The sequence below is a fragment of the Camellia sinensis genome, unplaced genomic scaffold, assembly GCF_055761805.1.
Source record: "Camellia sinensis isolate YWXY unplaced genomic scaffold, ASM5576180v1 Unanchor1, whole genome shotgun sequence".
NCBI classification, from domain to species: domain Eukaryota; kingdom Viridiplantae; phylum Streptophyta; class Magnoliopsida; order Ericales; family Theaceae; genus Camellia; species Camellia sinensis.
Window position 1 is genome coordinate 13,849,378 of NW_028128987.1, and position 12,779 is coordinate 13,862,156.

Genomic DNA, 12,779 nt, shown 5'->3' on the forward strand with positions numbered 1-12,779 from the left:
ACACATGGCAGGTGGTGATTGGAAGAGAAGAAAAAAAAAACAAAAATTGACCAATAAGAGAGAGAGTGGGTCAAAGGAAGTGCCTCTTTAAGGGAGTCCAACTCATTTTCCATACTCAAACTAGATACCATAATAATCATTGCCTAAGTAAGAAATTAGAGATTAATATCACATAATTGAGAAAAGCAATACCTATCATATATATATATATATATATATAGAGAGAGAGAGAGAGAGAGAGAGAGTCACTCAATGGAAGTTTAATCATTGATTCTTGAACTCTGGTAAGGATACTTACTCCCTCTAATTGCTTGGTAGAAAGAATCCTCATCTCTCTCATACGTTAAGCATGAAATAAGCAAAAGAGCAAACACACCATGTGAGCCCTATAGGAGAGAGACCTAGGAAGCATGTAGAAATCATAAGCAATTGACTATATGGGAACACTTAGCATTGTATAATTTCTAGGATAAGGTTCAAGTGCATGCCCCACCAGGTTTTAGTTTCACCACATAATCACAAATATCTAAAAAATATAATCACTAAAATTTATCTACATAAATAAAGCAATACATGAATAAATCATTAAAAGAAATAAAAAACAGAAGAAGACTATGAACATTCAAGGAGAGGCAATAGAAACAAACACAAATGCCATATACATCATAGCCACACAAGGCATTCATTCCCCTTGCTTCAAAATAGAAACAAACACAAATGCCATATACATCATAGCCACACAAGGCATTCATTCCCCTTGCTTCATTAATTTGGCAAAATAACAAACAGTACACATCTGCTTTTCTTCGACTCACAACAAACAACAAGAGCATTATGAATAGTAAACATGCCAACAAAACAACCTTTACAGGATTAAGAACATCCCTCATAGAACAATGAGTTTCCTATGCAAATGCTCTCCACTAGAACTCAAATCTCCTCCATCATGATCGTGATCATGGAAAATAAGGGTCAAAATTCCAACTAAACAAAGCACTGAACCTACAAGAAGCTTGTCATAGCGCTCCACCCAGTGAAACTTGAGTTGGCTTGCACCATAGAACGAGAGAGCCACCAGCGAGGTCATTACAGTTATGGTGCTGCAAATCCAATATCATGACCTTGTGTTAAACCAACAAAATACAAGTTTCACACACAAATTGACATTTGTTGCCAAGTAACAATATTTCAGGAAATAGATCAGTCAATATTGGATTGTCTGAACAGTAAGCTGCAGCTAAAATTCAAAAAAAAAAAAAAAAAAATTCTAAATCGGCAGTATCCACATTGCTAAGACAAGTGCATGCCCAATTAGTTTACGAATCACCAGTAGTTCAAGTAACATATTGTGAGACTTTTCCGACTTCTTATTCCAACGAACTTGATGGAAATCTAAGGATGTGTTTGGATCTAAGATTTGAGGAGGAATTTGTGAAATAAGAGAAAAATGCAAGGGAAATGTGACAAAAAAATTGCTTTTATTTTTTCACTTTTCCCTTCCTCTTCCCTTAAACCCCTCAAATCCTTGATCCAAACACAATCTGAATATATTTTTGAACTAAACTAGGTTGAGGCTTTCACAGCAGACAGTCACAACCATACCACAAACATAAACAATAGGATAGGAGGGAATTATTTTGTTTGGAGCATTGCATTTCTGATAGACACCCAAAGGAAAAGATTCAATGTTTTGTGGCATAAACATAAAAGTCAACACGAATTGCTTGAAACGTCTGGAAAATGTCATATCAATAAACTATAAGATAAGAAAGAAAAGGAAAAACATTTGTAATAACTAGACTTGGGTTCCAGAAAATAAATTTAAAATAAACATATGCCTAAATTAATCAACCCCAGCAAGGTATAATAGTAAAGGATGCGTGTGTGCCATTCATGTGTTTTTATTCCCATTAATTTTGAAGTCAGTTTAATAAGCTCAACACCTTGATAATATGTTGCAAAGTTTCTAAAATCAAATGAAAAAAAGAAAAAGAATGGTTATCATTTTTCAAAAACACTTTTCAGAAAATTCTACTTTCTTATTTTTCGTGTTTTTTTGTTTTTACTGAATTTTTTTAATATTTTGAGCAATTTTTTTAATTTTTAGACATACCTAACATAAATGTATCTAAAAAGTAAAAAAAAAAATTGAAAAAAACCTTTTAAAAATTCACTAAATACTTAAAAATATAAAATTAAAAAAAAAAACGAGAATTCAGTACATTTTTTATATTTTTATGTATTTATTAATTTTTAAAAATATTTTTTCACAAATTTTTTACTTTTTAGATACATCTAAGTAAGGTGCATCTAAAAAAGTAAAAAAAATGTTTAAAATTTTAAAAATATTCACTAAAAACAAAAAAATACGAAAACCAAAAAACTCAATTTTCAAAAAACTTAATTAAAAAAACTCAAACCAAACACAATTACGAGTCAAGATTGTTGGTAGTACCTGAATAGCAGCACTATGATAGCAAGCACCATCATGGAGGATGAGTTCCCAACAGCAAGAAACACTGGAAGAGTGGTGGCACAAGGAGATAATGCAGGAACTAGAACAAGCCCAGCCACAGCCATTTTCTCCATTGGTTGGTTGTGGGAATGGCTGTGACCACCTTTTCCAGTTAGGAACAACAAAATATAACTACCACCAAGAATTACAAGCAACAATGAAGCAAGCTTATGCACAGTTTCCTCGCCAGCAATGGTGTGTGATATGGTGATTGCCGTTATACCAAGAAGCGAAGTCGATAACACATGCAAAACTGCTCCAAATGCAGCTGCATGATGAACAATAAGTTAATAATAAGCCAGAACAATAATGCAGGTAAGGCCTTTCTAAAGAACGGTTCTTTGCCTGTTTGCCATCGAGGATATAACTGAAAATACTTCCAAAATTTACAATTTCCTTCCCCATCTTTAAACCTAAGAGCAATGCTATATATAATTTTTTAATTTTTTTTTTTTGGGGCAAACCTCGGCAGCACAAGGAGAATTTTATTAATAATGAGCAATGCCTATATATAATTCCATTTTTTATTCCATTTTCACACTCTTAGACACAAAGCAATGAGACCCACATTAATAAACGCATATGGTACCCCACTCCCCTGTGCCTAGAGGTGAGAAAATGTGGTAAGAAATAGGATTATATGTAACATTTTCCTAAAACTAAAAACCAATGACTTAGGGTTGACAATACAAATCTACAAAAGCTCAATAATGAGTCCTTTCTTTTCTGTTCTTTTCCTTCTTTTTTTTTTTTTTGGTCACTCATTAGAATCTACACTAGCCTAGATCCAAGGGCAAAGGGAAAGGGTATCACCCCCCAAAGCCCCACATGGGCTTGAACTCACAACCTCCACCCACCCATGGGGGTTGGAGAGGACACCACTTTGGCACAAGGGCATGGGTTTGATAATGAGTCCAGAATTTATATTTTATTGTTTGGGCCATAAAAGAAAAGAAAAAAAATCCAAATTTTGAATCCATTTTTGAGATTTTTATTCACAAACTGAAACTATCATTAAAAGATTCACGAAGGTTTAAGGAAATACAAAACATTTTTAGATCTAAGCTATTTAAGATTTAGAAACACCCATAAGTCATAATCAAATGCTTAAAGCCCCATCCCTAGACAAATCCTTCAAACTCATCATATATCAAATAACATGCACAATATCAAATATTCTAGATGGTTCTCCAATAAGTCCTACCTCTGGTCCCTTGCTAAACCAGAAAGGAAAGGACAAAAACAAAAGAAAAAAGTGCTGAACATTTAAGAATGGCATGGGCAATTAATTAGTTTCAGGTAGATTTATATATATATATAAATAAAAAATAAACTGAACTGTTATGATCAAGTTGCCTCAAACCTAAACTAGAATAGTTATCTGTTGTAGTCTTGTAGACCATTATCAACTCAAGAATCAATGAAAAATGACTGAGACCCCCAGCTGGGGGTGCTGGGGGTCAGCTCCCATTGGACAAAAAAAACTGATTTTTTTTTTTTTTTTTTTTTTGGATTTTCGACCAACCCCAGTGCGACACGTCACTGGGGGTCGTCAGTGGGGGTCACCCCACTGGGGGTCTGTAGCATGGCCGAGAATCAATTATCTTAAAATATTTGACACTAAACATATCTTGCAAAATATTACCAAAGTATATTAAAAACTTATAATGAGATTACATTAGGGTTCATCAAACCTCAAAGAGTGGAGCCCAAGTCCAACCCAACCTATTTACAAACACACTTCTTTTAACCTCTTGCCATATGATTTATCACTTTCAGTTGATGCCACAATGATAGATTATGACAAAGCAACTAATAAAGGAAAGAATAAATGAGGTAACAAATATGTGCATCATGCATCCCCCTTTTAGCATCCAACTATGCATGCACATAGAATAGTTGCCAAAATTGTACAAACATAAACTCAAATTACATAGACAGCAGCCAGAAAATTGTCAACAGCCCCACTTCTTTTAATCACATAATCACATGAGGAATTTCCAACACAGCATACAGCGAGCAGTAAAATCGTAGCAGTTGAAAAGACCGTATAAATATTGTCTTTATGCACATGAGAATCATATCCTTGGCGCTTGACAATACAAAGAACACTGATTTTTGAATGGTATAGGCCACATGCACATAAACCCCTATCATTTGGAAATAACCACCTAACCCCCTTTGTGATTTGTGGAATTAAACACAGAGCCACAATTTCCATCCAAATTAACAGGAAATGCATCACACATTTTTTAAGATAAAATACCCTTATAAATCTTCATTAAACAAAAAGAATGTCATTTTCTTCTTATTCCCCTCTCTCTCTCTCTCTCTACTATTTCTCTCTCCCATTCCCCTCTATTGTATTCTTTCTTCATCTCTACTATTTCACTCCCCCATTTCCGCACACCACCGCAGCCACCCCCTCTCACCTCCCCCATGGCCAAACTCTCGATACACCACCATACAGTACACCTAGCACAAGTTGGTATCAATTCATGCTTGGAATCCATTCCAATTGCTTGTGCTTTTATTGGTGCCATTGCTACTACTGTAGGTTGGAGTAGGATTTACAAGTGCATAAGAGCTTCCATATAGCCACTCTGGTTACTATATTGCTAGTTGCACCTTCTTTTCTTGAATTACCCACAACACAAATCTCTGGTTTTAAGATCTCCAAGATCTTAAACATAATTGGTTCCTACTTTTGAGTTTGGTTTATCCAAAATAACAGACAACACACTACTCTCCTTTTGATTCTCTCCACCAAAATGCATGGCCAATCTCGGTTAATGTTCACTTACAGTGCAAGTCTTGGATGATAGAACTCCATGGAAGGTGCCAAACTACTGTGAACATTCATTGAACCCACGTCTTGAACTCAACCATTAAATCCACCACTATCTCCTTGTTTTAGTATAGAAGAAAAGGGAATATGGAGATCCATAAAGGCACTAGAATTTCCTAATATGTCGATAACAAAAGGAATAGAGAGGATTGCAACAGAAGTCGAAATGTCCCCAATGTAGAAAACTGGTTGTAGCCAATGACTGTTGAAGAGTAAAACCTAGGGAAAGAGAGACCACCAAGCTGAAATCCATAGCAGGAGAGAGACCACAGAAGAACTTTAATCCAACGATATCCGAAGATCCACGAAAATCCCTTGAATCACCATGGAGCTTCGAAGATGATTTAATCTTCTTGCTTTTCCATCACCCACCACCAAATGGGATGTTGCGCAAAGTTCCTCCAATTATCCAAAATGGCAATGGGGTGGCAATATATATGGATATGTATATGGTATTTAGATCAATTTACAATTACAGTTAACGAGGGGTAACAATGCGTTTAGTCCCACAATACATTAAGTGATTATTTCCAAATGATATGAGGTTATGTGCACAAGGTCTATAATCTCCTTAAGGACCAAAATATATTAAAGAGAAAAATATCTTGATGCATGATCAAGTTTACTGAGGAAAAATTGGCACATATTTGAGCCATTTCTATAGGAAGTGTGGGCTTGGTAGCAGGAAACTCCTACTTGGGTGATGTTTCTTACAAAAAAAAAATGCAATTTTGCATTTTCAAGTAAGAACCTATAAGAAACTTGCTCTTGTCAAGGAAGAAACTCGCTCCCAAGAAACTTGCTCTTGTCAAGGAAGAAACTCGCTCCCAATTGAGATAGAACCTCTCAACATACAAATTTAAAAGGAAGGGGGGGGGGGGGGGGGGAGAGAGAGGGAAGACAACTTATTTTAAGTACTTTCTAGTTACATAAAATATATTTATACTTGACAAATACAATTTGCAGTTGACATCAATCTCCAATAATAATTAATATTTTAACACATTTGTTACAACTAAGCAAAAAATAAAAATAAAATCATTAGAATATATTTATATATTTAGTATAGAAAATATATACTTGCTCCAAATTCTATATGCCCTGGCTCCACTGCTCTGGCTCTCATCCCCACCCCTATTTCATGCAACTAAGACTGTGGGCAATAGTAAGTGAGGTGGCTGAAGAAAGCCCTTTGAGACGATGGTAAGCACTGAGTTGGCTAGAGATCACCATGCTAGAGAGAGGGTGGAGCTAGTTAAAATTGTGATTGGGCTACATTTGGAAGATTGGAAACTTAAATCTTCAAGCAACTATAAAATGATTTTTTTTCGCACTTCAAAACATTGAACACAATTTTGGAATACCCTCCCCCCAACTGTAGAGCTTTACAAAACATAGAGAATCAACTTGCATAATGCTAATGTGAGGACAAAGCAAGATAGCGAGGCTTGGAGGAGCAAAACCTAAAATATGATTTAGGAACTAGCAAGCGGATAAGCCATTTGTAGCCAAGAAGATGCAGATTCTAAAAATCCTTATAATATATAAAGACATATTTTGACATTTTTTTCTCAAGAAAAAAAAAAAGATAAAAAAATCAAGTTAAGAATTTGTGGATCTGACTAGATATATCTGGATCCTATTAAATCCTCTAATCACCACAAAAAAAAAAAATCAGGCATAGCTATCATGCTAAACACTCTTGGAAATTGTAATTCTGAATCATATGATTCATGCCCGATTCCATCCCAAAATATATTCACCCATAAAATTCATATCGATCTATGCATAAATTGTAAATAGTAAGATTCTAACAACTACGTTGGAGACATTAACTCAGGTCTTTAACAATCTTAATTATCAGCCTAATAATTTGATAACCTACTAAGAAATAACTAATTCAGCATTTGGTGCTAGATAAGGCAGTTGGGGTCCCCAAATAATTCATATTTAGTTTCATATATGTTCCAAAACACGAAAATGAGACACCAACTCTTCACCATATGCGGAAACTAGTAACTTCCACTTCCACTTCCACTTCAACTTTCGTTCCAACCAAAATCATCAAGCAACAATTTAAAGCAGATGAGCATAAATATGAAAAGTGAAACAATTAGATCTGAAATCATACCCTCCCATTGCTTGAAAAATAGCATTCCAAACTACACTTTTCACCGAAATCCTCTGTTCGGTAACCAAAAATGTGGAACAGAAAAAAAAAAAATGAAAATAAATTTCATTGCCTGATGAAGCTAAGAAGCATGAATACAAAAACTGAAACGGTTAGGCATCTCCAATCCGCAAAATCCTTAATCAAATTCAATTTGAAGAAAATTTTGGTGAAAATGATATCCAATCATTTTATCAAACTTGTATCAAATCAAGTATGAATAATACCTTTCACCAAATTTCCTACAACCCTTTTTCACTTTAGTTTGATGGAATTGTTAAAAGATATTGGAGTTTTTATTTTATTTTATTATTATTATTTTTTTAAAACTGAATTGGTTAAATAGGCTAGTTATTTTTTTTCAAAAAAAGATTTGACGAAAATTTTGCTTCTCACAATTAGAGTTTGCTATATCAAATCAAGATTATGGTCTAAATTCTTGAACAAATTTTATGAAAAATACAGGTTAAGGGTTGGAAATGCTCTTAGATCCAACTTCATAACCTCCCGTTGCTTCAGAAATAGCATTGAAAACTACACTTCTCACCCAAATCCTCCAGTTAGAAGCTAATAATGTAGCAAAAAGAGCTATAAAAATAAAATGAATTGGCTTCCTTGACAAAATGTACAACATAAAAACCGCAAATTTAACTTCCTTCATGTCTTCCAAATTCACAGCAAACAATCGCATTTCAATACACATGAATAACAAGATCTAGAGAGAGAGAGAGAGAGAGAGGGAGGGACATACTGACGAGAAGGGTTCGAGAGAGAGTCCATTTCTGGGCGCGACCGACAATGGAGAAGGGAAGCCAATGGGTGGGAATGAATGAATGCAACAATGATACAGTGGCGATTCCTCCGATTGTTGACAGATCTTCTGCTGTAAACCCTTCCATTTGCACTTCGATTTGAATAATTCCGAAACCCTAATTCCCCCAAAAAAAAAGCACAAAAAATGTATAATGATTCGTAATGTTGCTCTCTGATATTTGTTGAATTGGTAAATTAATCACATATCGTCGGTTGATTAGATTTAACATGGATCTTCTGAACTATGGGAGGCCCTTTATATGAAACTAATTCATATGGGAGGCCCTTTATGTGAAAACTTTAAACACAAAAAGTTTTACGTTCAATACATATTATTATTATGGGAGCTTTTTTTTTTTTTTTTTTTTTTTTTTTTTTGATAAATTTACTTTTTAAGAGGTTTATTTTATTAAATTCATATTCTTTTTTACTATTTTATTATGTCCTATTTAAGATAGAGAGCTTTTTTGATAAATTCATTTTCTAAGAGTTTTATTCCATCCAACCCATATTCTTTTTGACTATTCCATTAGGTCCAATTTGAGATAAGAAGACCAAAATACCTTTTTCATCTACTTATGTTCCATTTAGTTCACATTATTTTTTTATGTTTCAATAAGTCTTATGGGTGACATAATTACCAAAATACCCTTAATGTGAATGTTCACACCGTCAATCTAAATGTTTATATCGTCAATGTGTAGGAGCCCGGCTCATGTCGATCCTCGTGGGTGCCTGGAAAAATTCGAGTCGGGCCGGGCCGGCCCACAAGCCAAAAAAATAGGCCTGACCCGGTCCGTTAATAATATGAATATTCATATTGACAAGTTAACATTCACATTGATAGGAGTGTAAAATTGGCCTGCAGCCCGTAGGCGGCCCGAAACCAGCCCGTCGCCCCGGGCGGGCTCGGGCCGGCCCGTTCACAATATGAATATTCACATTGACATATTAACATTAACATTAACATTGACAAGAGTGTAAAATTGGCTCATGACCCGTGAGCAACCCGAAGCCCGGGCCCAGACCCGGCCCGGCCCGTTGACAATGTGAATATTCACATTGACATGTTAACATTCACATTAATAGGAGTGTAAAATTAGCCCGCGGCCTGTGGCCGGCCCGAAACCCGCCTGCGGCTCTTGGGCTGCCCTGGGCGGGCCCGGCCCAACCTGTTGATAATGCAAATATTCACATTGACATGTTAACATTCACATTGATAAGAGTATAAAATTAGCCCGCGCCCCGTGGCTGCCCGAAACTAGCCCACGGCCCGTGGGCGACCCGGGGCGGGCCCGACTCGGCCTGTTGACAATGTGAATATTCACATTGACATATTAACATTCACATTGATAAGAGTGTAAAATTGACTCACGTCCCATGGGCGGCCCGGAGCGAGCCCGATCCGGCCCGTTGACAATGTGAATATTCACATTGACATATTAACATTCACATTGATAGGAGTGTAAAATTGGCCCGTGGCCTGTGGGCGGCCCGAAGCCCGCCTGCTGCCCAGGGCAGGCCCGGCCCGGCTCGTTGACAATGTGAATATTCACATTGACATATTAACATTAACATTGATAAGAGTGTAAAATTAGCCCGTGACCCGTGGACAGCCCGAAGCCTGGCCCCGAGCCGACGCGGGCCCGGCCTGTTGACAACGTGAATATTCACATTGACATGTTAACATTCACATTGATAAAAGTGTAACATTAGCTCGTGCCCCATGGCTGCCCGAAACACGCCCACGGCCCGTGGGCGGGCCGAGGTGGGCCCGGCCCGGTCTGTTGACAATGTGAATATTCACATTGACATGTTAACATTCACATTGATAAGAGTGTAAAATTGACTCGCGTCCCATGGGCAGTCCGAAGTCCGTGGGCGGCCCGGGGTGGCCCGGGTTTGGGTCCGAGCCTACCCCGGGCTGCGGGCGAGCTTCGGGCAGCGGACAAGTTTTACACTCCTATCAATGTTAATGTTAACATGTCAATGTGAATATTCACATTGTCACGGGTCGGGCCAAGCCCGCCTCGGGCTGCAATCGGGCTGTGGGCCAATTTTACACTCCTAGCAATGTGAATGTTAACATATCAATGTGAATATTCACATTGCCAACGGGCCAGGCCCGCCCTAGCTCGAGGTCGGGCTTCGGGCTGCCCACGGGTCACGGGCCAATTGTACACTCTTATCAATGTGAATGTTAACATGTCAATGTGAATATTCACATTGTCAACAGGCTGGACCGGGCTTGCCCCGGGCCGCCCATGGGCCGTGGACGGGTTTCGGGCAGCCACGGGGCGCGGGCTAATTTTACACTCCTATCAATGTGCATGTTAACATGTCAATGTGAATATTCACATTGTCACAAGTCGGGCCAAGCCCGCCTCGAGCTGCGGTCGGGCTTCGGGCAGCCCACGGGCTGCGGGCCAATTTTACACTCTTATCAATGTGAATGTTAACATGTCAATGTGAATATTCACATTGTCAACAGGCCGGGCCGGCCCGCCCCGGGCAACGAGCGGGCTTTTGGCCGTCCATGGGCCGCGGGCCAATTTTATACTCTTATCAATGTGAATGTTAACATGTCAATGTGAATATTCACATGGTCAACGGGCTGGACCGGGCCCGCCCCGGGCCGCCCATGGGCCGCAGGCGGGTTTCGCGCCGTCACGGGACATGGGCCAATTTTACACTCCTATTAATGTGAATGTTAACATGTCAATGTGAATATTCACATTGTCAACGGGCCGAGTCGGGCCCGCCCTGGGTTGCTGTCTAGTTTTATACTCTTATCAATGTGAATGTTAACATGTCAATATGAATATTCACATTGTCAACAGGCCGGGCCGGGCCCGCCCACGGGCCTCGGGCGGGTTTCGGGCAGCTACGAGGCGCGGGCTAATTTTATACTCCTATCAATGTGAATGTTAACATGTCAATGTGAATATTCACATTGTCAACGGGCCGGGCCGGGCCCGCCTTGGGCTACGGGCGGGCTTTTGGCCTCCCATGGGCCGCGGCCCAATTTTATACTCTTATCAATGTGAATGTTAACATGTCAATGTGAATATTCACATTGTCAACGGGCCGGACCGGGCCCGCCCCGGGCCGCCCATGGGCTGCTGGCGGGTTTCGCGCCGCCACGAGACGGGGGCCAATTTTACACTCCTATTAATGTGAATTTTAACATGTCAATGTGAATATTCACATTGTCAACGGGCCGGGCCCGCCCTGGCTCGCAGGCGGGTTTCGGGCCGCCCACGGGCCAATTTACATTCTTACAAATGTGAATTTTAAAATATGAATGTTCACATCATTAAATTGCTAATCGTTGAAAAAATATTTATAAGGGTATCAAAATTAAATATAAGGGCATAAGTGTCCAAGAAAATAGTGTAAATCAAGAAAATGGACTTTATGGAATAAAACTATACATACATGGGACTAAATGGGTTAAAAAATTCCTTCATGGACTTCTTGGGTTAAAACACTTCTAAATTGGACTTATCAATAAAAATCCCAAAGAAGACCAAAATACTATTTTCATCTACTTATATTCCATTTAGTTCACATTATTTTCTTATGTTTCAATAAGTCCTATGGGTGACATAATTATCAAAATACCGCTAATGTGAATGTTCACACCATCAATGTGAATGTTCATATCGTCAATGTGTAGGGGCCCGGCCCATGTCGATCCTCGTGGTTGTCCGGAAAAATTTGAGTCGAGCCGGGGCGGGCCCGGCCCATTGACAATGTGAATATTCACATTGACATGTTAACATTCACATTAATAGAAGTGTAAAATTGGCCCGCGTCCCGTGGCGGCGCGAAACCCGCCCACGACCCATGGGCGGCTCAGGGCCAGCCTGGTCCGGCCTGTTGACAATGTGAATGTTCACATTAACATGTTAACATTCACATTGATAGGAGTGTAAAATTAGCCCGCGCCTCGAGGTTGCCCGAAACCCGCCCACGGCCCGTGGGCGGCCCGGGGCGGGCCCGACCCGGCCTGTTTGACAATGTGAATATTCACATTGACATGTTAACATTCACATTGATAAGAGTATAAAATTGGCCAGCGGCCCAGGGCGGGCTCGGCCTGGCCCGTTGACAATGTGAATATTCACATTGATATGTTAACATTCACATTAATAGGGGTGTAAAATTAGCTCGTGCCTCGTGACTGCCCGAAACCAGCCCATGGGCCGCCCGGGGCGGGCCTGGACTTTTTTTTAAAATTCTTTTTAATTTTTTCTATCAAAATTTTATTATTTTTCACAAAAAAATACACTAGGCCTCGGCGCGGGCTGGGCCTCGGACTGAGCCTTGAATGGGCCTTAATCGGACCGATGGGCGGGGCCGGGCTTCAAAGTGATGGCCTAGGCCGTAGCCTAAGGTCTCGACTAGGCTCGAGCCTGGGTCCAAACAAG

The 12,779-nt window shown here is 39.2% G+C and overlaps 1 protein-coding gene and 1 pseudogene across 1 annotated transcript; both read right to left on the reverse strand.

Moving 5' to 3' along the window:
• Positions 1-725: 725 nt before the first annotated feature.
• LOC145814007 (uncharacterized) lies at positions 726-8,654 on the reverse strand. The gene is made up of 3 exons (XM_082910472.1): positions 8,285-8,654; positions 2,456-2,783; positions 726-1,100 (listed from the first exon to the last, which is right to left on the reverse strand). Exons 1-3 carry the CDS (start codon positions 8,430-8,432, stop codon positions 887-889), a joined length of 690 nt encoding a protein of 229 aa, XP_082766598.1. The 5' UTR covers positions 8,433-8,654; the 3' UTR covers positions 726-886.
• On the reverse strand, positions 4,860-6,489 carry LOC145814306 (uncharacterized; annotated as a pseudogene).
• Positions 8,655-12,779: the final 4,125 nt, after the last annotated feature.